Source organism: Erithacus rubecula (genome assembly GCF_903797595.1).
Source record: "Erithacus rubecula genome assembly, chromosome: 5".
Lineage (NCBI taxonomy): Eukaryota > Metazoa > Chordata > Aves > Passeriformes > Muscicapidae > Erithacus > Erithacus rubecula.
In genome coordinates, this window is record NC_136687.1 from 35,828,694 (window position 1) to 35,855,795 (window position 27,102).

General features: G+C 35.3%; 1 protein-coding gene across 1 annotated transcript in view; it reads right to left on the reverse strand.

Annotated features, from left to right (window-relative positions):
• PALLD (palladin, cytoskeletal associated protein) overlaps positions 1-27,102 on the reverse strand; it is a 184,823-nt gene that overhangs the window by 102,344 nt on the left and 55,377 nt on the right. Inside the window, exons 3-10 of the mRNA XM_079305932.1 lie at positions 23,103-23,281; positions 20,681-20,747; positions 19,977-20,082; positions 18,941-19,015; positions 16,238-16,379; positions 14,726-14,749; positions 6,229-6,348; positions 5,154-5,466 (exon numbers count right to left, since the gene is read on the reverse strand). Coding sequence (XP_079162058.1) covers positions 5,154-5,466; positions 6,229-6,348; positions 14,726-14,749; positions 16,238-16,379; positions 18,941-19,015; positions 19,977-20,082; positions 20,681-20,747; positions 23,103-23,281 — 1,026 coding nt within the window. The remainder of the gene's footprint in view (positions 1-5,153; positions 5,467-6,228; positions 6,349-14,725; positions 14,750-16,237; positions 16,380-18,940; positions 19,016-19,976; positions 20,083-20,680; positions 20,748-23,102; positions 23,282-27,102) is intronic.

Sequence of the window (27,102 nt, forward strand, 5' to 3'; positions counted from 1 at the left end):
ATGCTTACTGTCCCTCCCCTACTCCACTCTTGTGAGCCCCCACCTGCAGTGCTGCACCCAGCTCTGGGGTCCCCAATACAGGAAAGACATGGACCTAGTTCAGCAAGTCCAGAGAAGGACAAAGATGCTCAGAGGGCAGGAGCACCTCTCCTAAGAAGATGGCCTGAGAGATCCAGGATTGTTCAGCCTGGTAAAGGAAAGGTTCTGGGGAGACCTTGGAGCAGTGCTTCCAGTAACTCAAGAGGGCCTATGGAAATCTGGAGCAGATAGCACGTACAGTGATAGGACAAGGAGTAATGGCTTTGAACTGGAAGAGGGGAGGTTTAGATTATATATTAGGAAGAAATTCTTTACTGTGAGGGTGGTGAGGCAGTGGAAAAGGTTGCCCAGAGAAGCAGTTGCATGCACCATCCCCTGAAGCATTCAAGGCCAAGCTGGATGAGGCTTTGAGCAGGAAGTAGTGGAAGGCATTCTGGTCCATTCCAGGGGGGGCTGGAACTAGGTAATCATTAAAGATCCTTACAACTCAAACCATTCTATGATTCCATTAATTTCCATCATGTCCCTGCTTGTCCTATAAACTGGATTACTTTCAGTGTTAAAGTACAAATCTGAAAAAATACCAAAGTCCTGTGTGCACACTATGATGGTGGCACACACAGTACATGTATTTCAGGACTGTTTCAAGGATATTTTCTGATTAAAATACTGATTAGCTTTTATGTAGGCAGGAAGTACACTTAGATGTCTCCACCTACTTGGGTCAGAAAACATCAGTGCCAAAACGAGGAAAAACCTAAAAAATAAATGTATCACCTTTAACCTCTCTTGTTTTTCACATCTATTGTCAGAAGGAGATTCAGACTTCTATTGCTGCAGATTTTAAAAGGCTCAAAGTTCATTTGTGATTACCCTTTGACACTATGTTAACAAAGACACAATTAACAGACAAAGACACAAGTAAAAAGGAAATTTCTCAGCAATAACTGGTTTTTGGGTCATGCTATTCCTTGATCTGGAACAGGCAATGAAATGTGACTTTCAACCTATAATTCATAACACTTCCTATTTCCTCTCTTCTATCCTCCAGTATTCTTGGAGATTTTCACAGTGATCCAAGATCACCAAAAAAAGACAGCTAGTGCCTTGCTTCAAACTCACTGTTATCTACTGCATTCAGCCCACAGGTGTGCCAGGAAATATTTATAACACTTTTTATTTCTTTGCAGGATTTGCAACTTTTCCATAAGAAACAAGTCTGAGAAAATGGAGAAAAAAACTTATTTCTTAGTACATTCTCTCATAAGGCCTCCTCTATTTTCATATATTACTTGTTATTAATAAATTATAAACCTTAGTCCTAGTGCCTGCTGATCACTGAAATGGAAATGCTTCACAAAACTTTTTCTTGCTTTAACTCCATTTCTGTTAAAAATGTATTGATACAGAATAAGATAAAAAGAAAGCACTACAAATGAAACATCTATATAATAATTGTGAAAACAGATGCAGTAAAGGCTCTGGACTTGTACTATTATCAAGGGATTAACTTTACGTGCAGTTATCCTGTTTCACATTTTAGTAAATTTAGTTAGCATTAGTTACTACTACAGTAGAAAATATGTGTAGATCAAGGTTTTATTGAGGGTAGACTAACAGCAAGATAAAGATCCAAAGGTCCTTATCAACCTTGAAAGAGCACAGAGGATGAAACAAAAGAAATGGTCATGGGTGGACCTTTGCTCATGAATGCAAAGTTAGATGAATCATTGAACTGTTGCCTTTTCTCACATATTGTTTGTCTATTCAGCTCTTCTTAATATATGCTAAACAGTTTCTTACTGTTTGTAGATATCAAATATAATTATTATGGAAGTAATAAACTCCCTTTAAGTTTATACTCTTTGTGCTCATTGTATATGACAGACTTGGATAACACTCCAACACAAAGAGGCTGAACACGAGACAACTGTAGAGAAGCACTCTGCTTAGGGAGCTCTGGCACCACATTGTAGTTACACTGAGTCTATGAACTTTAAAATGATGGCTTGTTACAAAGCAAACAAACATCACACATGTACATCCAGTAACCATATGAACACTGTATTTTTTAGTCTTTCTGTTTTAACAGACACATGGAAAAATAATAGTAATACCAAGCCACTTGAATGGAAGTTTTTAATTTGAAACCATGGACATGTTATGTACAGTTGTATAGAACAGTGTTGTGTTTTTTTTTGTAGACACTCACACTGTGTATTATAAGGGGTTTAAGGCACAACCTTCATATACAGACTTTGCATTGAAATTAATATTAACACAATTTGCCTAATTTTGAGAGATGCAAAATATCTTAACATAACCTACATTGCTAAGGATCTTCTGAAACCTCATCTGTGCATTACACCATTATGGACCAGAAAAGTCCAAGGCACAGTAATTGCTCAACCTGCTCAAATAGGTCACTGCAGCAGAGATCAGAATCACAGAAATCAGGGTTTTTTGTCTCAGTTTAACCGTCTTTCTACTCTACAGAAACCCATGCTGCAAACAAGATATCACAAAATATTGTGCCTTTTAGCCATATTTAGAATTATTGTCTTCTAGATTTCACTTTAGCAAAATATCTGTTGTTGACTTCCATAATTAATTCTATACATCTTTTTCCCAGAATTTTTTTAATATTGTCATATAACTATTTTAAATATTCTTAGGACCAGACTGAAGCAACAACTAATGATGCCTTAAGGACTATTAAAGTGTCTGTAACCACAACCTGAATGTTTTATAGGACCTTAAAACACTTTTCAAGCCTGAAAACAACTACAGTAATTCTCTGTAGCAAGTCCACTCTTGCATTACATTGAACTGTGTTAAATCATTATTCATAGGTGTTGGTTACAGCTACATTGCAAAGATGCAAATGTATTTCATACTTCAAGAAGGTACTCAGTCTCTCCTTCTTGTTAAATTGAAAATAATAATAAAAAAGCAAAACCAAAACCAGCCTGTCATTCTTAAACTCTTCGCAATTACGTTCAATTATTTTGTTGGCTGAAGAAACTGTTTTCAGAAACTTCACAGATAAACTAATAACTTATAATTTAAGACAAACTTGAAAACAAAAGATTATTTTTGAAATTTAAAACCAGTCTTCCTGAAAAAGATACCTATTAATGATTTTCAGAAGCTTAAAGCTCTCTCAATATTTAACAATTTAGAAGTTTAAATAACTTTTAAAAAAAGTTATAAGTTTGCTTGCTTTTATTCATTGCTAGTCATTTTTATCATTTGATAATTTATAAAAATAAAATGATTGTATCATTTAATACTCCATGGACAGATACAATTCCATAGATGAGTTCTTTTCAGATCATTCTCATGGTTGAGAGAGCTACTTTACTACTCAGCTAATTTTAATGGCATTATTTGGTTTGCTTTTACTAGGGAAGCAGTTTTCCAAATGCCTAAAGCTGATTTCAAGTCTCTGCAGTCAGACATTTATTTTCTCCTCTTGTTGGCACTCTTTCCCTTCCTTATGCTATCACTGTGCTTGGGAGCAAAATACTTGGCTGAGGAGAAGGCAAGATTTCAATTTGTGACAGCAACACAGACTTACACAGTCTTTGGCCAAACAAAACATGTATCTTGACTGCCATCAAGATCAGTCTCTTGTGCTTCAAGTGTTGTTAATTGTAAAATATAAGAATCGAGTGTAATTACACTAGGGATTCCAAGGTCATCAATTTGGACAGCAGCAACTGAAGGGACTTTTGCAATAGCATCCTTCTACATTACTGTATTTTATGTTAAATCTATGCGTACAAACAAAACAAATTTTGCACATATAGCAGTGAACATACAAAAAGAAGTCTTTTACACCACATTCTTTCCCTTATCTTAGGCAACTTTGCTTCTGGGAAAGAAACCTCTGGGGTGAAATTTCTTTTTTACTGCTCTGCTGGAACTACTATCTCCTTTCTTCATGAGTGGGTCTTGCAACAGGTGGTACAGGACCACCTGGCTTACTCCATATCACACATCATCTGCAAGCTGCCATTCTCAGCAGCCTCCCTCCCATACAATGCAACTACCACCATATATATTGTTATTTCACTACTTTGTCTTTCTAGTTATTTCACTCCTCCTTTCCTTCTACAGTTGCTTAGAATGACAAAGAGCAACTGAAAGAAAAAATGGTGAGTAGAAAGGGAATACTGTTGGCTTGCTGCCTCAAATGTGGTTTTGTGCATTTAAATTCAACATGAATGTTAAAATTACAGTGTTTTTATAATTTGCAAGTTTCCTGTGAAAACATGGAATAAAGGAAATTACCTTGCTAAGCTTGAAGACCAAGTTTCATGCTTCTTCTAATTTCTCATTATAATTTTTTATAAATTTTTATAATTTACAATTACTTCTGACTATTGATGCAAATGAAATAAAGTAGCAATTCAGTTTAGTTTAGTTGAGGGAGATGGAAAAGAGGAGTCTGCACAATGTTAAAATCAAACTGTAGGTTAACAGGCAGCAGAACATCACTTATGCATAAGGTATCACCTTTAACACCAGGCAAAAATGCTACTGTAACTTTTTTACCACTCTTTTCTCTCTCCTTTCCTAGAACTTTGACTTCTCAGATTTTTAGCTATAAGAGAGGTATTGCAATCTGAAAGCAGAATGAGATATATGTTACAAATAAACATAAGAAATAATAAAAACATTACACACCTGAATATCCACTGACTACACAAACCCAAGCACATGCAGAAAAAAAAAAATCTAACCAGTGCTGAAACAGAAATAGTATCCAAAAATCTCAGGCCATTATAATCTCTAGGTACAGTGACTAGGAGAAAAAACATGGAGCAACAGCCACTACAATATTTCTCTGTTTGTGACTTTATCTTAAACCTCTCTAAAGGCATTGGGATATAGAATGCACTTCCCTTTGACATGGCACTAAGTAAAGGAAGCAACTGTTTCCTGTATTCAGCTCATTGGCACATAAATCACAGCAGGAGGAAGACTGTTCATGGGACAGGCACAGTGACTGTCCATTTGTCTAATGCTAAACCGCTCCGGGCAAAAACTTGCTGTCAACAAATATCAAGTTTATAGGAAACAAAAAAAAACCAAACAAAAATACTCACAGCTTTGGTTTGGCAAGCACAGGTGGTGGCTCCTTTGTGGGTGAAAGCAAGACAGCTGGAGGTGGGATGGATTTATCACCATTTGGCTTGCTGTTAATCATTCCATTTACTCCATGAAGAGGATGAATGCCATTTGATTTTTCCTCAGGTGAACTGAGCTGTTGTTGAAGGTCGATCACACCAGGTCTCAACTCAGTATTGTTTGCTTGGTGAGTATCTGTATTTTTCTTAGGAGGAAGCTCAAGAGAGCTAATTTCCACTGGAGGAAGTGGGGGGAAATGATGGAAATCATCACTGGAGCATTCCAAGTTGGCTAAAAGAAATCAAAAGAATGTCTCTTCAACAAAAGTCATAGACAAAGTACATGGAAAATACAAGGTGTAGTTTTTTAAAAGTGAAGTATCTTTGGTTTTATGAAGGTATTTTTCTAGTCCTCCTATTGATATTTTATGCTGAATTAGATACATGGATGGCTATTCATTTTCTGAGTTTGCCACATGCAAAAGGCACAACTAGAAACCTCATAAATCTCTCCAAATTTGTTGCAGAAAATCAAGGCACTAACTGAGACTGGCAAGTATGGACAACAACAGCTAAAACAGGACTTCCTGGAGTTTCAGGATCACTGAGGAAAAAATAATTTTAAAATGCTGAAGAATGCATGTTTACATGGCAAGTTTGCAATGGCAGCTGGGTTAGTACATCCCATGACAACATATATGGTAACATATCACAAAACTAAACATACCATGTCACAGTGCTTTATTTTACAGAAGGACACATTTAGTAGCATAATTTCATCTCTTTAATTTTGCCTCTGCTGCCATCTAGTCTTGAACCCTAATGCTTAAGATATGCTAGGCTTGTGGCAGAACTTTAAAAACGTATTTCACATTAATAACAATATTAAACCAAGAAATGACCATAGGAAGCATTAAATTTGCTTTCTATGAATGCACTGAGGTTGACAAACCCCATGTCATAGTGAAGCCATTTTCCACAAATTCCACAGATTACTTCACAGGTAAATTAATTATGTAAGATTGATGACTAAAAGTTCCTCTTTGTCACATACCTGAGCAGACAGTTAGTTGTGCACTGCTTGTTACTGAACCATGCTCATTTGTTGCTGTGCAGGTGAAAATTCCTGAATCTTCAGGAAAAGTTTCTGCTATTACAAGTGTACATATCTCTTCTGAAAAAAAAAAAAAAATAAATAAAAGTGCATCATAAACTATTTAAAGTACCATGTAGTGTTTTTTGCATTGTATGTTAAAAGGACACCAGAAAGTAGACTTTTACAAAGAAATACTGGGAGAACTGCAGAAGATATTCCAACATAAATGGCTTTAAGGAAAATCGCTTTGCATCTGAAAGAAGTAAATCAATCAAGCTAAGTTTTCAAAACTGGCTTGAATTTTGCAGTTACAAGTCTGTGCAGTCATTTTACAGACTCAATGTTTTTCTAATGCAGGATAGTACTAATTAATACAAATTAATGTAATGATTTCCAGAAACAATTATCTCTGCAAGCTCTTTTAGTGTCTCTAAATAACACCATCAGTACAACTGTCACACAATTCTTTGTCTTTCTCTGAGCTTTTTTTTCTGTATTTAAGGCAACATTCAGATCAAATCCCATTTCCAGTAAAACTAGAAAACATTTTATCATCACATCTGATTAGCTCTTCCGTATATACTATCCAGATGCATAGATGTTCCTTCTCATGCAGGGTTTGGGAAAATAATTTCTGCCTCTCTCTGCACAGCAGTGAGAATGGACACATTAAAATTATAATAAAAAATATTATCTCCCAAAACTCTTTACAATGTAGTAGTGAAAGACATATTCTGTAGCTGTTTTAAATTTGTTTAATCTAATTTGATAAGCCATGGTATATGCTTTAATTTTTATCAGAGCTTCTGTCAGAAAACTTGTGTGAAGGATATTAGGCTGGGTCTCAGTAATTTTTACTAAATCAATTTTATCAATTTATAATGGGCAGATTTAACTGTTCAGGCATATTTATTCCAGTTTCTTCAAAGAAGTCACTTTATTCTATAATTGTAATGCTACTGTGGTTTTTTAACCATGTCACAGTACAGATAATTTAAATAATCCTACTATTTACACAACAAACAAATATAAGTTTATACCTGGACAATTCTACATTGTGTGTCTCCTTAATTAATTCAGAGTTTCTTTTGTTTATGCTGATTTTTTAGTCTCAAAATCAAAGCACAGAAGTTTTACAACATTCAGTTTAATTTAATAAGAAAGAAAAATGCACTTTGCAATTTGGACACATATACACAATCCCATATATTATCAAAAATCAGCTAATAAAAGCATACTGTAAAATGAGGAAAAGTACTTTTGAATCTAATAACTTCCATATGAAAATTATTCTGTAGAAGAGGTTCAGTAGGGTCAACTTCGCTTCTCATAGTTCAAATAAGGAAAACATTTTCAAATAGAGGTTGTTTGTTTTTTTTCCCTCTGTGGAATGACAGACCACTGTCTCATTTAGACAGTTAACAAAAAATTTATGGAATTTTTCCAATTATAAATGACAATGTATCCAAAAACTTCCTGTACTGGAAATGGGCTAAAAATGAATGACTGACTAAATATTTGGCTCAGAGTTGTTTTTCAGACAGCAGAACATGCCTTTTTTTTTTGGCAACACAAACCAGTCATTCTGTGTAACTGCAAGAGTCATGTCTGGTAATACTGTAGCACGTTGGATCTTATCTAACACAGATGAAGATTAATGACTCATGAAAGGTCTTATCAGGAAAGTAATGGGTAACACAAGCTAGTTTTTGAACTACTGAGATCAGCTTTTTTTAGAGCCTTGGTGTGTCATAAGCAGTTGAAGTTGTATTGTTAACCACACGTGCGTACTCCTGGACTGAACTGACCCTGGGGATGTAATCTTATACAGGCAGCATTCTAGTTTCCTGTTCATTTAACAGCAGAATGCTGAAAGCTGGGTATTTCAGGACTGCAAAAGAGGATCACTCCACCAGGCTGAGGACTACTCTCTGAATGAGGGCAAAGGCACCAAAACAGCAACCAGCAGAACTTTTTCAAACAGCAGAGCTAATTAATGCATAGCATTCTTCCAGCTTTTTAAGTGTGTAAAATGATCATGTGAGAAGAGCCGATCTTCACTCTTCAGTGACAAAAGAATTATAATGGATTCTACAATGATGTTCTTTGTTTACTGAGGAGGTAGGTTTTAAGATTATATATGGTAGATTACAGCAATCTTTGTAAAGAAATTTCAAGGCAAATTAATGATGAAAATAATCAGAGATTAAAATTTAGTCTTTTTAACCAGATGAACAAACTGCAACATGTTTGAGACCAATCATAAGAAAACTGGCTAAACTGAAAACATGAAAATCCTAAGACCAAATCAAAAGGCAACATGGGCAAAAAGCATGTGTGAACAACACACTGCCATCCTCTTTACTGATTTTTCTCCTCCAAGCCAAGAATCACTCACCTCTAGGTCATTGCTAAAAAGCTTACTACTGTGGAACACATGTAAACAACATACTAATTTGGCAAAGAGAAGTTATTTCAAGATTTCCATAACGCTTTCTGGATATACTCTGAATATTTTTCTACCTTTACATCCAGACTTACGAAATTATTTTACTTTCTGGTACGGTGTTAAGCAGAATCTGAAGATTTGAGGGAAATAATGTCTGTTCTACTTCCTGGCAATCATCAGCTGACAAATAACTTCATCACAGAAATGTGCTCCAGAAAGCAGCTCTGAAATGCTGTTCTCAGGGCCTTAAAACATATTTAACACTTGACTAAATGAATACAAAAGCATTTTGTTCACTGAAACATGTAAAATGCTTAGGCATGCAAGTACTTGACTGTTTTGTCAGTTATTTAGAAAGAAAGATTACATTTTACAGAGCAATTCTTTCCCTTTATGGTTCATGAGTCCATTAGGAAGAATAAACTTTGGTAAGAGAGAAAACTGTTGCATTTTAACAAATTTTATTACTGGCAATGTGTTTACTTCAGAATGTTTCTCTGTGTTCCTCTTACATCTGCAACTTCATCTCTGAATGTGACCATTAGCTTCCTGCACAGCAGAGGAAATAAGTACAGTCCTTTGCTAGTAGCTGTTCATTCCAATGCAATGAACAGAGCAACTTCCATAGCTGTAGGTTCAAAGCCATAAGTTTTCTGATACACAGAGACAGTGGGAAGGCACAGTTGTGGTTTCCAGGTAAAAATAAAACAAAACAGAACTCTGCCAGCTTCTAGACAACTTGTGTCTTATTCTCTCTCATGATCCACAAATGTTTAACTCCAGTTTATCTCAAAGCAATAGGCCCACTGGGTTACTTCTCATCTAGGTATTTGTGAATCTTTTATATAAAGAGAATAGAGAAGTGTGAAAATAGAGAAGAATATGTAGAGTAGCATAATTGCAGTATAGCAGACCTGTAGATGCCTTAGCCTGCAATAACATAACAAAAAAAAAAGTATTCAGTTTGCCTGTTTCTGATGATCACTTATCACATATACCTTTACCCAGTCAGACAGCAGCTATGGCTTATTTAATAGGCTTCATGTCACTCAAGGAATGAAGTGTAAAATTTTTAGAAGATGCACAAAACTGACTATGCTTGAAGATATCTTAAACAGCACTTACAAAAGACTGATAAGAAAAATGAACAACAGCAAACGGGATTGTGAGCAATAAAATGCAGTTTTAGGGTTGAGAGTATAGGTTACATGCTATGTAATCAATAATCAAGATGTCTGCTGTCTAGCCAGATTGGGTACATGTAGCTATTTTTCTATGGCAAGAAAAACTTTAGTGCCTAAAACATTGTTCAAGTTTGAGGATAAATCAATCCATTTATCATTGTCAAGGAAAAGTTTATGCTAAAGCTTACCCTAAGGCAGTTAGGATACTGTAGATGCCTAAGCTACCTAGTTTGAAGTTAAGTTAGGTATATACATTAAGGCTGGAATGCATGCATTCAGCAGCATAGCTGTGAATATTACTGCACTCTAAAAAGCTTTAAATGCTTACAATCAGAGAGGAATGACAGTATTTTTTCTTTTAAATCACGTAGTACAAAACAGATTAGATGTTTATGTTGAATTTGGAAGCATCAATAAGCAAGGATAGTTATAGCAGTCAGACCTAAGATAAGATCACTGACAGGAACAGAATTTTGTAGGTATCTTGGGAGCACAGAGTACAATTGAAAATTTAATTGATAAGCAATAACATGTAATTTAATTTGTATATAATCAATATGTAATATTAATAATATTACATATTAATAATATGTAATAAATATGTAATTTGTAATAATATGTAATTTAATATGTAAATTAAGGGGAATTACAGCCTATTTTCAGATCTTCTCTTAATCTGCCTTCTTGAGATATGGCTCATAGAAGATTACTCTCTCCAAGCCCTTGGTGTACAGCAGTGAAAGAAGATTATTTGTGATTCTCTTGTTTTCACTAAAAAGTGCATGGATCTGGCCTGCATACTAACCTACCAAAGCTTCTATGTTTTAAATTTAATCAGCTACCAGAAAGATTATTTTCTTGGTGGGGAAGCAGTAAGGATTTTTGTAACATTTGCCATGATCTTTCAATTGCAAACCTTATGTAGAAACGGGGGAATTTTTAAAGGAATTATTTAACTAGAGTGGAAACTCGAACACAGCAGTTAAACAGGAAACAAAAAAGCACAATCCAAGAGAAGTGATGACTATCTTTTGAGATGTGTTTTGTGAACATACACAGTATTGTTCTTAGTGAAAAAAAAGCATGTATATGTGGCAATTCCCTGGCAATTTAAGCAAAATTACTTCATACAGTTTTCTTCTTACATGCTGTTAGACAATCGTTCTAATGTAATTCAATACAGTTTGTGGCTGTCTCCAGACAGCTGAGTAATGGTCAAAATATCAACAGCTGGCAAGTGATTCCATGGGATTTTTCATTCTCAGGCAGCCTGTTTTTGAAGGATTCAATCAGTATAAAGTCAAAAGTCCAAGAAAGAAGTACAGAACAGGTAATTTGACAAACTGTGATGTTGGCTTTGAGTAATCTGACTACCTATTAATTCACAAAGCAGTCTGGAGGGATTTGCAATGCAAACTGATTTCTGTCTAGACAGAAAAAGGAGTGCAAAACACATTAGAGTAGATAGAGTGTAACAAAGAAAAAGTAGCCAAAACCCCCCTTTGCTTTCTAATTTCTTACCTTTTTGAGTCCATGGAATATCTTTCCTTTAAATCATTAGTACTGACCTATCAAAGGACAGATTGCTATTGAGTGCTATAAAGTGTTTATTGATGGTTGGACTTTGGTTGATGACGAGCAATTAAAGTCACACCACAACTTGTTACAATTTATGTAAAATTCCATGGATGTTTCACACTTCAAAAATTGTTAAAAAATATGTCCATCTTTCCAAATTCTGAATACTTATCTAGCATATGCATGTTTCCCTGTCAATCTTGCATATATATTAACCATCTGTATTGAATAGCACTTATGTGTTTGCTCATGAAAAATTTCCTCTGAAGGCATTGTTTAGTCTGGCTTCTAAGAATTTGAATTACATCACAAACCAGTGCTGCATCTATTACATTTCTGGTACCCATATCCAGTTTCCTGTTGTACAAATTGTAAGATTTTTCATGACATCCTAAAACCCAGTGTTACTTATTACCAGTGGTACTACTAATTTAAAGGACATTGCTCATTATTTATGCCAAAAGGAAATATTTACATTTTGCCCAACTTTATTTACATTCTCTTTGCACACACAGTGACAATTCCTACACAAATAAGCCAGTAAGTGTACTATTATTAATTTTTGTAGTGTGTAAGACACTGTACTATTTAAGATACTACATTATTTAATAGGGCTTAGTAGGAAAAAATAAATGCACACATCTTAAGGGATAGTATAGTATTTAGCTCAATGAATAGAGGGAGAACAAAATACCAAACTTAAATTCTTTCACAGATTGAAAGCACTGGAAGGTGCTCATAAATATATATTGCAACATAATTACAAGCATGAAAAAAATAATAATCTAACAACAAACCAGCCAGACTGCAATCAGGCATTCACTACTGTTATGTCTATAAAACTGCAATACAGACACCAAAAATGTTTTGAGATGTCTTCCTGTTCTCGTCTTGCCAACTCCCTTTGGAATGGTATGAGGTATCACGACATTAAATAACTTTTCTGTACTTGAGAAGACTCAAGAAATGCACCTTTCATGTAAGAATCCCTTCCCTAGTAGCCTTTAGAAGACTTAAGGTATCTTCTCTCAGGGTTTACAAGATACCCAGAAATGGGAAGGAGAATATTCAGCACTTTCAACATGATAGTGCAGGTATGTGAGAGGGCTGGAAAAGTGATGATCTCTTTGGAGTCAGAATCTCACCTTCTATTTCCTATTTCAGGCAGTGGTTGTGAATGCAAGTTGATAGTTTTGTGAACTAATATCAACATTCTTACTTCTTCCACAGCAATAATTGTCAGAGAGGCCATAAAAACCTTGCAACTAACAATATGAAAACTAGCTGCTCACAAAAAATAAAAATCTTCTAGCACTCAACTATTCACACAAAGTAAACCTTTTCTTTCTAGCAAAACATTGCTTCTCCTTTCTACTAGATGATGCTCCATTCCCACACTAAAATATTTAGTTCATCTAGCAATATACACATTAGATTTATTAAAGAGGGTGAAAGGGTAAAAAAAATTACCAAAACAAAGCAAACATTCATGACTATGTGTTTTGATTGAAGAGTTCTAAATTGAATATTAAAAAGAAAATTTCTAAGATAATCTGGTAAATTTATACTTCTTAGAAACTTTTGTGTGAAATGTCACTCTGTTCAGATACTTTTTATTATTTTAAAGGGTGAATTGAACACAGTTCAAGTGATTTTGTAGTAAAGAAGCTCCTAGTTAGAATGAACCAGATATACTATATATGATTCTGATAATGTTGGTAGATTAAATCCAGAAAAGAATTTGCTATTTTAACAGGAGAAATGTTCCTCTGAGTAGTTGAAGAAAGTCAACCTATTGATCAGATTGTTTTTTCTTTTTAAGATATGAAGAAAAGAGTTAAGCTGGGAGACTTATCCTGTAATACGTATTACAGGAGAATGTTCTAAGAAAAATACAGAATTAAATATATTTCAACACAAATCTAATGTCCTTTAATTATTTTCATATCCATAGGCTTGAGATTATATTGAAACTCTTCAAACTCTTTTTTATCCTAGCACTTGGTCATGTTTTAATTCCTCATGAGAGGTTAATTTGGTTTTCCAATACTCTTCTTTCCTTCACATGGCTCTCACTTCAAGCCTCCACAAATGACATCATTCAGTCACACGTATTTAGGACACCAGCTAGAGATCATCCAGCTAATACTAGAGCTGATGATGTTGCACACCACGATCAACAATATTAACTGTTAGGACAGAGCACGCACACCTGTCTGAGAAATCTGTATGTATAATGAACATGAGGAAATATAAGTATATAATAATTTTGTAAAGTAGCAAGAAAATTAGTGAATAGCTGACAAAGAACATATTTTTCCCTCTTTCCTTTCTCTCATTTCCATGAAAATTAAAGGAAAGCTGCATTTTTCCTAGTCTGTATCCTCATAGTCACAGCGCTACTTTACGAATATCTCTCAGCTGCTGGGTCTGTTCTGCCTTTCAATTCAACTCCTCAAAGTTTAAAACATCCTTCCACTGCTAACATCTTTCAGAGACACTCTTTGGAAATACTGAGCTCCTAGATAGAAAACTTTTCTGGTTTTTTTCAGTGTCATAATTAAAACTGTCTCCAAATTCAAGAATATTCAAGAACAACTGGCCACCCTCTTAAAGTAAAGTTCTGTAGCAAAGACTGTATTGCTGTCTTTTCTACATGTTTGATAAGAACACTCCCAGTCTTTTAGCATCCACTTACTATTCAAGAATCTCCCCTAGTATATAGTGATGTATAATGGGAAAATGAAGGAGAGACAGAAAACCAGCAACTAGAAGAACAATTTTTACTTGTTAAAATCTAGGACTTTTATCTTGTGAATAGGCCAGAAAAAAAAATGAGTCAGTGACTTTTTTTTTTTTTTTTTTTTTATATTGGATTTTACTTTTGTTTAAGACACATCACATCTGCCAAGCTGGATTGGTAAAACTAGCACTTAGTGGTTGGGTGTTATGTAATTCTTATGAGCACCATTTGGGTAATGGAATTTTGTGGGAATTGTCTTTTTCCCTCAGTAGCATGCAAACCATTTACTCTCCTTGCTGGTCTAAAAGGAATTTACTGTTTAACTAATAAAGGAATTGATGCAAAGGACAGAGTACAGTATGGGAGGTGTGATAAAGCAGCATTGTCTTTAAGGGGGTTTCAATTTACCAATGTTCAGCAGAAACACTTTTCTATTTGTGGCTTTAGTACAAACTTAAAGAGCTAGTGAATCAAGAGATTATTTTTTCATATGATTCTTACCAGGTTCAGTTGCAGATCGTGGCTCTGCATATCACATCATAAGGAGGGAAAACAAACAAGAAAAATTATATTAGAGATTGCATTAATAAATAGCAGTGTACTGAAGGAACATATACTGAAATACTGTAAATAAATAGAGAAGCTGTGCAAACGTTGCAAAATCAACAAGATTTAAATTGTTTGTCAGTAGCAGAAGTTCAATTATTACTTCTAGCCACTAGAACTGAAATGGGAAGAGGAAAGGACTCTGTCCAAAACTGAATCCTGACAGACTAATTTAATGATCTTTTTCCATCCTGCATTAAAAGCAGCCACTTAGATTATTCCTTGAGCGGGTTTTGGCAGAGTGCAGCTGTGCCAGATGTGCTAGAACGTCAGAATGAACTAGAGTCAAAGGCAGCGAAGTGAGATGCCACAACTGGCATCATTAACGTGTTTTTCTCAATCCCTTCAGCAGCAGAATGCAGGCCAAGTTGGTTTTCACTTGGAGTGGTATCTAGTACATCTGGAATTGACTGAGGTGAAGAGAGCCAGAACCTCTTGTTGCTAGCCAGTCTAGAAACAAGGAGAGGAGTTAATTGCAATGTTAAACCCAATGCTAGGGGCCGGTGGGACCACGGGTGAAGATTGTAATGGCCTTTAAATGGTTGTAACACCTGGAACTACATGAAACAATGGAGCAGAAGCCCTCACAAGAAGTAGTACAAGGGCAGTGATGACCTGGCCTGGGCTGGCCTTTGGTGCTCAGTGAGTCCATGCAGCACACCACCCCTCCTGTCCCGAGTATCATCACAACAGATGGAGCCCAAAGTCATGGACTAACTGAACTCAAAGTAGGTGTAAAATTTTACAGGATGATGCATAGACTAAGGGAATGATATCTGAGTATTAGACCAAAGGATGGGAAATGGTGGTTCATAAGTATCTCTTGGCTAGTGTAGGACCTGAGCATGACATAAGTGGTATGGAATAAGGGAGTGGAAAATGTCCTGGTTTTAAGTGGGACAGAGGTAATTTTCTTCACAGTAGCTGTCATTGGGCTGTGTTTAAGATCTGTGCTTAAAACAGTGTTTGTAATACAGAGACTCTTTTTTTATAAAGGCCTTTTCAGCTACTTATATCTTGCTGATAATGAGGAGGCTGGGGATGCACGAAGAATTAGGAGGGACCACAGCCAGGACAAACAAACTGCACTGATCCAAGTGATATTCCATACCATATGACATCATTCTCAGCACATAGATCTGGGTGAAGAAGGAGGAGAGGAAACATTCAGAGTTAGGATGTTTGTCTTCCCACCTTCTTCACCCTGGAACCTTTCTTTCCTCAGAATGGCTAAACATCTGCCTGCCCATGGGAAAGGGTGAAAATATTCCTTGTTTTGCTTTTGTATCTCAACCAACAAATTTTCTCACTCTTAGTTTTCCAATTCATTTCCCCAGCACACTAAGTGAATGAGGATCTGTGTGGTCCTCAACTGCTGGCTGAAGTTAAACCATGACATTGCCTTACTTTTTTGGAGAATTCTGAAGTCTGGAGAATCTTGAATTTCAATGCCCTGTCGAAACCACTTAACATGAATGGGAGGAGGTCCTCTGACCCTGCATTCCAATACCACGACTTGTCCTTCAGATGCTGTGGCATTTTGTAGCTCCTGAAATAGAAACATGACAATTAAAATAAATCAGGAGCACTTTATATGCTTAAAAATGTCTTTTCTTCCCTTGGTAATTCAATTTTATTTTCTTGTGTCATTACATTTTTGCAATAGACATTTTCTTTCATTCTGATTGAATTTAATTAATCTATATACTTAACAATTATTGAATAGGTTATTTACAAACATATTATTAAAAAGACCAAAGGTAGGACAAGTGCAGAAGTATTTAATTCCTCAAATTAACACAAGCAGATCACTGCAGTTTGAGCTTTCCATTTTTATTCTTCTTCCACAAGCTGTAATGAAAATTCTGGAATTAGCTACACATTGATTTACTTAATCATGAGAGAGTAGCTGAGCTGCTTTTGGGTCCAGCTCTAGAGCGTTTTCTGAAAGCTGAGCTGCTTTTCATCTGAGCTATATATAACAAACTAAGCAAAATTAGATGACACCAATATGATTAGGATATATTAATTTCACTTACATTAACTATGGGTAGCTTCTGAGATAGTACTCTGGCTGTAATAAATCCTAGCACATGTGAAAAATTTTGGAAAAGTCTAGATCTTTAATGAAGAGCTGCAGTGAGAGGGAAACACAATATTTTAAGTAACAGAACTGACAGCTGATAGACACCATTTTTACCTTTCTTATCTATCTTAAGATTAGATATCAAAAAGTCTTACTCTGCAGTGTCTGTCTCATTTTGTTTGCAATTTATTGACAAAATTTTAAGCCTTAGTGCAGCAAAGATTTGAAGTTAGGTCTAAGTGGAGAGTTATTCCTAGTTTTTATTCATAGATCTCTAGTTAATCGATACATAAGAATTTGTTACATGGACACCTAAAAAGCTTTAAGCTGTTCACAGTACTTTGTATGGAGAGAAATTTATGTCAGGAAGCTGGATTAAGTATATACTTTGTTGTTCATATCTGGTTTGTTTCTTCTGTAATTTTTTTTTTTGGTTGTTTTTTTGTTTGATATGTCCCAGCTGACTTAAGCAAGTTAATTCTGAATTTTGGGGACAAGAGATTTGAGTATTAGGAAGAAACAACAGAGTTATAACTGCTTTGGTAGTTTCTGGGTGGGGGATGGGCTTCTATTTCCCACTCTTACTTGGAAATTGCCTGCCTCCAAATCTTGCAGTAACCACATTCTCTAATCTCTTGCACCTCCACTATTCATGCTCCTGTGACACCTACAGTATGGGTGCAGAATTACGAGGGAGAGAATGAGACCTTTCTTGACATGAGACAGGAATATGATGTAGCCAACCTTGACAGGTGTAGAGAGCAGGGCATACTCTTACTCTTATCTCTAGGCAAAACTATTTGTTGTTCCATATAAATGTTTTCCTGAAGTAATAATCAGAAATAATTCATTTTGGTTTCAACAAGTAGCAATTAAATAATAATTACTACTATGGAAATCATTGTTTGAGTCAGGATGAAATAATATTTTAAATTGAAGTTGTATTTTATAGATGAGGGAAGCATGCCATCCTTCTTTTGGCTGCTACCTAATTCCTGGTTCTTAAGTTTGATTTGGGATGAACATGAAGATAAATATTGACTTAAGTAATTACCTAAGAAATACTGAATAGAATTTTGTGCATAGAAACTTCTCTTTGATTAGCAGGACTAGAGAAAGGACTGGCTCTTGTACTCAGCACTGGTGAGGCTGCAACTCAAATCTCGTGCTCAGTTTTAGCCCCCTCAGGAAAAACACTGATGTTCTGGAGCATGTCCAAAGGAGAGCAACAAAGCTAGAAAAGGGTTTAGAGCACAAACCCTATGAGGAGCAGCTGAGAGAATGGGGTTTGTTTAGTCATGAGAAACAGGGGCTTGGGGTAATCGTATCACTTTCTACCTGAAAGGAATTTGTAATGAAATTGGAGAGGGGGTCTTCTCACAAGTAATCTGAAACTGGACAAGAGGAAATGGCCTCAGAGTGTGACAGGAGAGGTTTAGAGTGGATATTTGGAAAACTGATTTCAGAGAAAGGGTTGCCAAGTACTGGCTGTCCAGAGAAGTGGTTGAGTCACCACCATGGAGGTATTTAAAAGCCATATAGATGTGACACGTATCAACATGGTTTAGCAGTAGGCTTGGTCGTGCTAGGTTAATGGTTGGGCTTGATAGTCTTAAAAGTCTTTTCCAACCTAAGTGGTTCTATGATTTTTACCTTAAATTTTTTTTCTAAGTCAGAGTTTAAAAGCCTGCACTATTTGTTCTCATCAGTAGATAAATTATTGCGAATGAGGCATTGTCATTACTATTGTATGTAATTGGTGCTTACCTTGCTATATTTTACAAAGATTTATCAAAGGAGAACAGTCACAGGCAGAAGACAAACTCATACAGAATATTTATTTAAATCCACTAGTAGAATGCAAAAGAACTTCGTTGTTGAGGTGGAAAAGTGTTTTCTTAGGAAATCATTGATACTGAAAAGCTTGAACATGATCAAACCTTCCTGCATTAGGATACATAATTTCCATATTTGCTTCTGGACTATAAGAGTATGGTATAAAAATCATGATGGATAAATCATACCTTGGTAAAAATAGGTGCAGAATAGATAGGCTTGGGTCCCTCCAGATGGTGCAGGTATGAAGTTGGGCTTTGAATCTGCAAAGCAATACAACAATGCTACAAAATGTACAGAATACTAGTTTCAATGATACGACCCCCACGTATATACAAAAATGCAAACTCTTGCATGTGCAGTGTTATTACAGTGTTCTCTTTCTATCATACTTCTTGGAGACACTACTACTTCACATCTGTTATATTACTGAAATCAAAATGCAAGCTTTGAAGGCCTCTATACTTTTAATGAAAATTTTGCATACAATTTTCTTTGCCTGAAAGTATTTCAAAAATTTGACTTTTATTAACAGATTCAAGTAAATCCTTTGCATTGAATAATTTTTGCTTCTCCTGCTGCTACATCCCTTCGCTGATGCAGTGATAAATAAATCCAGACATCTGAAAGCTTATCAAGGTTAGCCTAAGGAGGGGAAAAGAATTTACCATGTACCAGCGGAAAGAGATTTTAATTTTGTTTGTATTTTATGATTTATAGGTAAACACTAAGTCAGCCACAGTGGCATTAAAGACTTAGTACAAATGAATAAACAATGATTTTCTACATGTCACATCTAGATAGCAAATTTTTTTTTTCTCTAAAAGGCCGAAAGAAATGACACCAATATTAAATTTAACAACAAAATTTAAAAAATTTCCTAGAATTATTGCAGGCATTCATTTGTAGTACATTCTTCTGGGACTGGAACAAGTCACTATTAAGTGATAAATTCTGTAATTTTCATCATCACCAGATCTGTCTGCTGCTCAAATACTGTGTTGATGCACATTGTGTAAGAATCCATATATATGTATATTTACTTTTATGTCCCATTCAGTGAATAAATACTTAATTTTTCAAAATTATAATTATTAATATAGTAATATAAGTTTATAGTTTAACAATATAATTCCTCAAAATGACACAGTTTTTAAGGAGTTGGAATCTTGGAAGAAAATTTGAAATTCTTTTACTGATTTGAAAATTAGTGTCTAAAAATACCTGCTGACTGGGCACAGAGATAGGCTGAATTACAGCTGTGGTCACTCCTGATTTTGGTGAAGAAGATCCTATTGTCAAGGAAACAGAAGTGGTTTTCTTTTGGGCCCTGAAAAGTAAAAAACCAGTAAGTGTTTTATAGGATCTGAAATGAGAATGTGTTAATTTTTAATATGTAATCCACCTTGTACATTCCACATATTTAAATATGTCATTATCAACTGAAAAGATCAGTATGAATGATGAAGATCAAGATAGACAGATGAAGCTTGAGTAGAACACATCCTTTGGCTAATTTACACTTCCTCAAACAGTAAAAAGTACTGATATAAGATAAACAAAAATGTATTTTGTTTCTTTAATTGCAGTCCCCTTTGGACTACAAATATTTGGACAAATATTTCTTTGGAGGCAGTGGATTGGGTGACTACAAAGGAAAACTTGTTTAACTTGAACTTCTGAATATGAAAAATTGGTATCAACAAATATGTTGTCAGGGTAAGGCCAGCCTTCTCTGAGAGAATAAGCAAATTAATTCCATTTACAGTTATTGTACTATGCATTTATATCACATGAGAGAAATAAAAAAGACAAGGCATACACAAATGTACCCCAGATGCTTATTCAGATTGTAAAACTATCCAAGATTTTCCAGTATCCCTTATTAAGAACATTTACACAATATTGGTACTGCTTTACACACTTACTGTGGCATAGCTCCAGATTTTAATTTGAAAATTAAACTTTCAGTCTCTGAATCTGTAGAACTGGCACCTGGAAAAGAAAGTTTTTTCAATAATCTCAACTCTTTTATTGATTTACTTAGTGTTTAAATCCCAAAGAAAAAACTATGACACTTATGCATTTCACTTCAAGAATTGAGAACTCCTTGTAACACAGAGCAGCAGTTTTTAATCTGATAAAGATTGTAACTATGTACTTTAGTCAGTTACAGAAATCATAACCATGGTAATTCAATTGCACACTGCTTTCCCTGATCTCCTCCTGTCTCCACATTGAAACAAATATAGACAAGACAGAAAAAAACTGCAGAGTGCTCTTGCTCTATGTGAAATGTATAATTTTATTTACTTAAATTCTAAATTTGAAGCTTAAGCAAACATATGGCTTACACACAGATAACAAATCTTCAAACTTAAGTAAGAGCAACTCAGTATACCAAGATATTTTCAGACTAAACTTGCTGCCCATGATGTCCACATTTCAGACTATTTACATTAACCTATACATACATTTATGTACTGCTATTTCTTGCCAGTGGAGGTCTTGATATAATGTATGTGTTTGGCAATACCCTGAGCTTACTTAAAGAAAAAAAATGAAAGCATTTATTCCCTTTGTCCTAAGTTTTCCTAACAACAGATACTTCACACATTTATTCTAGACATTTATGCAGTCCATATTATTCCTCAAGGAATTTGTGCATATATATGGATAGTTGTGTGTTTAACATAAGCCATAAGCACTTCATAATCACTATGCATAGAGTAGCATAGACAGATTCCAATGAAACAATGCTGGGACTAAAATACCCAAACACACTATTGATTTACAAAGTTTATGCTATTAAAAAAAAATTCAAAGCAATAAGCAGCACAGAACTGATGAGAAGAGAGAAGCAAGTGTCCAGCCATCAAAGTGGGTATACATGAAAGGATTTCTTAAGAACACAGAACAACCAGGTCTTGCATGGCTGGGCCTGCTGCACAAAAGAAAGTATGATGCATCAGTGTCATCATGTCTATTAATGTACAAAGCAATGCTTCTGTGTCAACCTGTTTCCCTTAAAAATGACAGGGGATGACCCTCATGACTCATACAAATCTCTCTTTCAAAGTAACATATTATAAAACTTCAAGATAGAACTTCCATATATCAAGACCGACAGATGTCGAAGAATGAATTGTTCTATTCACAGCATCTCTCTACCTAGCTGTTTCTTCTTTTGCTGTTGCTTCTGTCCTTATAACTTCACATAGAAATATGAATTTGTACTACACCTGAATATTTCTGAAATCATGATTACTTCTGTATGGAAAACTCCTGCTAGAATCTATGAGATGCAGAAAAGTCTTGGGGATTTTGCTATTATATCCCAATGAGGCATTAAAAAGTTCTGAGAATAGAAAGCATAATGAAAGAAATCCTATAAAGGCACATATGTAATGATTTAGCTAATTAACAACAAAATGTTTTTTGTTGTGTTAATCAACAGCAATTCAATAATTTTGGTATATCATTATTCAAATTACTTATGACTATTTCTTATGTTAATTTATTTTATGCTTTCAAGTGACCATTTAAATTAATTTTAATGAGTTACAAGACTGGTAAAAGAATATACTGTACTCAGTTTTTTGGAGACATACGAATTTAAATAAAAATCAGAATTCAGTTAAGATAATCTTGCCTGAATACAGTTCCCTGCTAAATAATAACTTAATAATTTTACTTACCGTCATCATTAACTTTTCTCAGAGAAAATAATACTTGAACCATGACTAATTCTGCAGTCAATAAATATTTTGACAATAACTAGCAGCTGTTTCAAACCAGTGTGACTGACTTAAATCTGTCTTAAAATCAGTACACCAAAGATAATGAATTATAGTACATTTACATCTGACTAAAGAAGACTCATTTGGAACAGCCACATTGTTATGGGTTATGTTTTGATTAGCTCCTCTCCCTACCCCCCACCATGGAGCTGCCGGACACACATTAATTTTCAAAACTGAGAAGGGGAATACTGCTGTCAGAAAAATTATTATTGCTATCACTAGTCAAATCTTTAACTAGTGATTTACAGAGGTACTGCTTAAAAGCTGATGATAAGCCGAAGTTTTTGTTGGTTCCTTCTATTTAATTCTTTATCTTTTTTCTACCCTGAATAAATAGCAATCTACTCAGTGATTCCTGATAACATTCCTTGAAATATCTGAATTAATAGGATGGGATGCTCAAAATGTGTTGTCTTATAGAAAAGTAGAGGAATACCATAAAAATACCACCATATTGAATGTAATGTTAAGATGAAGAACCAAAAGTTAACTTCAGCTTAGTTATTTTTCTTATAAGCATCAAGTATTTTATTATTTTATCTCTTACCTTCAATGAATATTTCAGCTGATGTGCTATCTGAACCAAAAGAATTTGAAGCCAGACAAGTATAGCGTCCAGTGTCGTCTTCAAAGGCTTCTACTATAATTAGTGAATGAAGTCCTCCACTTTCAGAATGGATCTGAATGTCAGGGGAATTCTGGAGTTCTTTTCCTTCACAGAACCATCTGCAGCCCACACACATTTAGAAAGACAAAGAAAAAAAGAATATAAAGGATTGGTTCAGGCTCATCGCACGCAAGAAGACATTACACTCTGCTGCAAAAATCTAAATTGCTACTGAAATCAGCACACGGTGCTTTGAAGTGTTTAACAAAGAAAGCATTTCACAAAGAAATAACTTGCTAGAATAAACTTTGCTTAAAAGATAGGGAGACATTTCTGAAGACTAAGAAAATTGTACACACCACACTTATATTTTAAAACTATCTTTTCTCCAGCACGGAGTCTGGGCCAGATGACCCACTGTAGTCCCTTCCAACCTGACCCATTCTGTGATTCTGCAATTTTTGTCCATTTTGCCCAGTCAACTGAACATAATCCCGTGGCACAGGTTCCATATCGGTAAACTTTAAATAGGTTTACTCTCACTTTAGATCAAGAACATAAACTGGTTTCCTAGTGGATTGCTACATATGTAAGTAATACAACTTCCACTACCAAAAATAAATGACTCAACAAAAGTGCTGGATTTAGGTACAGACAAAACAGACACTTATCTAGGGTGATTTATAAACTGGTAAAAGCACAGAGGAATTTTTGTTTACATCAGGCCAATCAAGTACCACTGTAAGCTACTCTATATTCTCAGCCCGTACTGTTGCCATGAAAGTAACTGTTCCCAACCTTACTCTGTTTGATGCCCTCATATCAGGTAGTCAGTCCTATTACCCATGGCTATGCCCTGATTTATCTCCATCTCTGGCAGCCCATCAAGTATGGGAAGCAGGTAATTCTTGGTTTATAGTGCCTGCTGTGCCTTTTTGCAGGGAGGGGAGGCAGATTGGAGAGTCATTATAGGAAAATTACTTTTGACCAACTACCCTTCTGCTCTCAAATTGCACCTATATCCTGGAAATAAATTTTGCCAAACCTTGCCAGGCTGTTATTCCAATTCCAGTCCTGCAAACCCACTCTGTTTCTTTACCACTCTTTCTTCCCTTCTTCTCACTCCATAATACTAATCTGCATTTTTCCATGTCCTCTCCTTTTCCTCCTTTCCCTTTTCTTCCTCTGCCACTCCAATATCCAAATCTTGCACTAACGAGAATAAAGACAAAGTGAGCAATTCTTGACAGCAAGCTTCAAAAGGGATCTTTCTACCCCAATATTTAGTTTTTTACTCTAGTATGTTTTTTAAAATTAACAAATATAAACTCAGAAATTTATGGATAGTCAATGCAAAGTAAAAGATGTCTGAATTTTAAAAAATATTTTTAAATACTTAAAATTTGCCATAAAAAATGGCATTTTTTCCTTTAATTTTTATGTGTTGATGAGAGAATTTACATAGTTACATTCCAGTAATACTTCACAATTAAACACCTTCTTCTCCTTTATCAGATGATTTCGCATTACCCCCAAAAACCAAAATAATCCCAAGGAGTTACAGAACTCTTTCAACCTATTGAGGAAAAGCATGCAACACTACAGGATGACGGATACAAAAGAATAACAATCAGTGATGAGTCTTTAAAATTGAACTACCTCACTTTTATTGTTCTTTTTAATTACAAAATTCATGCAATTAACATAAAAAAGGTTTTAAAACATCCTTCTGAAAATATTACATTGTAAAACTTGAAATGCCATGTTTATTTCAGAATGCAGAGTTAAGAAACCTACCAGGTTTACACATAACACAATTTAGCACAATTCCCCTTAATAACATCATAATTGTAGGCAAGCTCTCTGTGTTTATTACAACAGATGTGCTATTCCTAAAGGCAAAACCCTCGGTTGGTAGTGGCATTAAAGCTACATGCAATTGCTTTCAGTAACTAAAAGATTAACAAGTTCCCTTCCTGTATTCTGTTGCCTAGATAGTGGACAAGAAAGTAACATTTTTGGACAGAACTAACAAATTTCCATTTGTTTACTCAGCAGACCCTTTTAGCCTACTTTTACAACTATTTGCCTTAGAGACAAATCTATTCTGTCAGCTCTACTGCCAAAATTAATATTTCCCCCTCTTCCCCTCCTTTCCTCTTGTCAGAAGTTGTCCCTTCTATCAGTGTGAGGACCTCTGCTACTATTTCTGATTATTAGTCCTTCAGAGTCCTAACCTCTGTGTAGCCTTTCCTAAGCTACATTTTAAACAATATGCACAAGAGAGAGGTTAATTCAATTCCTAGACAATCGCAGACAAGAGCCTGTAATATGAGGCCCTACATAACCATTTGTTCTATTTTTCTTTCCTTTCCAGAAACATCCTGCAAAAGAAAACCTCTCCTCCAAGCCTAATTATTTCCTCAGACAGATCCTGTTTTAGTTTCATACAATCTGCATGGCTTTCTATTGTTTCCTAAGTTCCATGTCCACAAAATGTTTAAGAAATTGTCATAAGAACCTAAAATAAAAAAAAAATACACTAATATATTTTTGTCAGATAACATTTAATAAGTAAACTGTTTTCCTAGGACGACAAGTTCTACATTGTCCCTTGGCTTGTGAACATGGTCAGTCTCAGGTAGTGGGAGCTATTTCTCAGCACCAGCTGGGATTAACACTTGTTGCATCACATCAGTGTCATACTGAAAGCAAGTCCTGACCTGCCACTTCAGACACTGTCTGCTCCAGAGGAAAGCACATAAGTAAGCAATTCAATACCAAATTACCTCAGCTATCATTAAGGCAATGTTTGATGCATGGGAAACACACCTGGTGTGGGACTACACTGTTTATTGTGGAAAGAAGAATTCACCTTCACAACTGGCAAGAGCGCAGGTATTTGAAATGACGAACATTGGAAGAGGCTTAGTTGTACTCTCCTTTTCTAATTGCATTTTTTTTTCTGTGTACATGCTGATAAAAGAGGAGGATTATTTGTCATTATTTCTTTTGGTGATTATATCAAAATTAGATGAATAATAAATTTAAATCAATTTAAATACTTATTCAGCAATAACTTGCCTGTTGCCAGTTCAGTTCAAGTAAGTTTGTGAATTCAAAAAAGTGTCATCAAATAAAAATAACTGAAGCATTTTTTTCCCCGAACACAGACTGAATTCCACTTTTTCATCTTTTATATATATGTATTTGTGCAGTCAGCCTTACCACATTACAATCAGGATAATCATGGAAGATAATTTTCTGCTCCTAAGGACTGAAAAAGATTCAAAGATAAATCACTGAAGCATTCCCTCTTTCTGTAGAGGGATCACTAAAGCAAGCAACAAATCACTATGAAAGGGAAACCGAGCCAAAGAAACCAGGACTCATGGCTAGACACAGAAAAGTAGCCACAAAGCAAGTCTTACAAGAAAATTCCAGTTTTGTGCTAACTAGGGCAGCATTAACTCATGTTCAGTCTATTCCAGCCTACTGATCCCCTTGGGGATAAGAGGATTACTTTCTAGCTGCGAGAAAGCAGCAATACTTTTGGACAGTTAAAAGACCCCAAACCAAACCCAACCCAAAAGACAACGAAAATAACACAGAGGAACAAATGCATGGCAGATGCTTTGAGAAAAGAAAAATTCTCTATGCAGAGACCAATGCTTTAAGGAGACACCTCTTTCACAGCTTCTGGACACCAAGTGTAAAAACATCAAGTCAATTCCTTATCCCTTTGTTGCAAGCTCTCAGTATTGCACTGTGTGCAAACACAAACAAAACAGACAGAGACACCAACAAAAGGGTTTGCAGATATGTGTACATATCAGTCTACAGATAAGTCTTCCAGCTTGCACTGTGGGTGCATTCCTGCAGGCCATGCTACCATTCATGCAAATTTGTAGAGAACTGTCCCTCTGAAAAAGGACAGAAA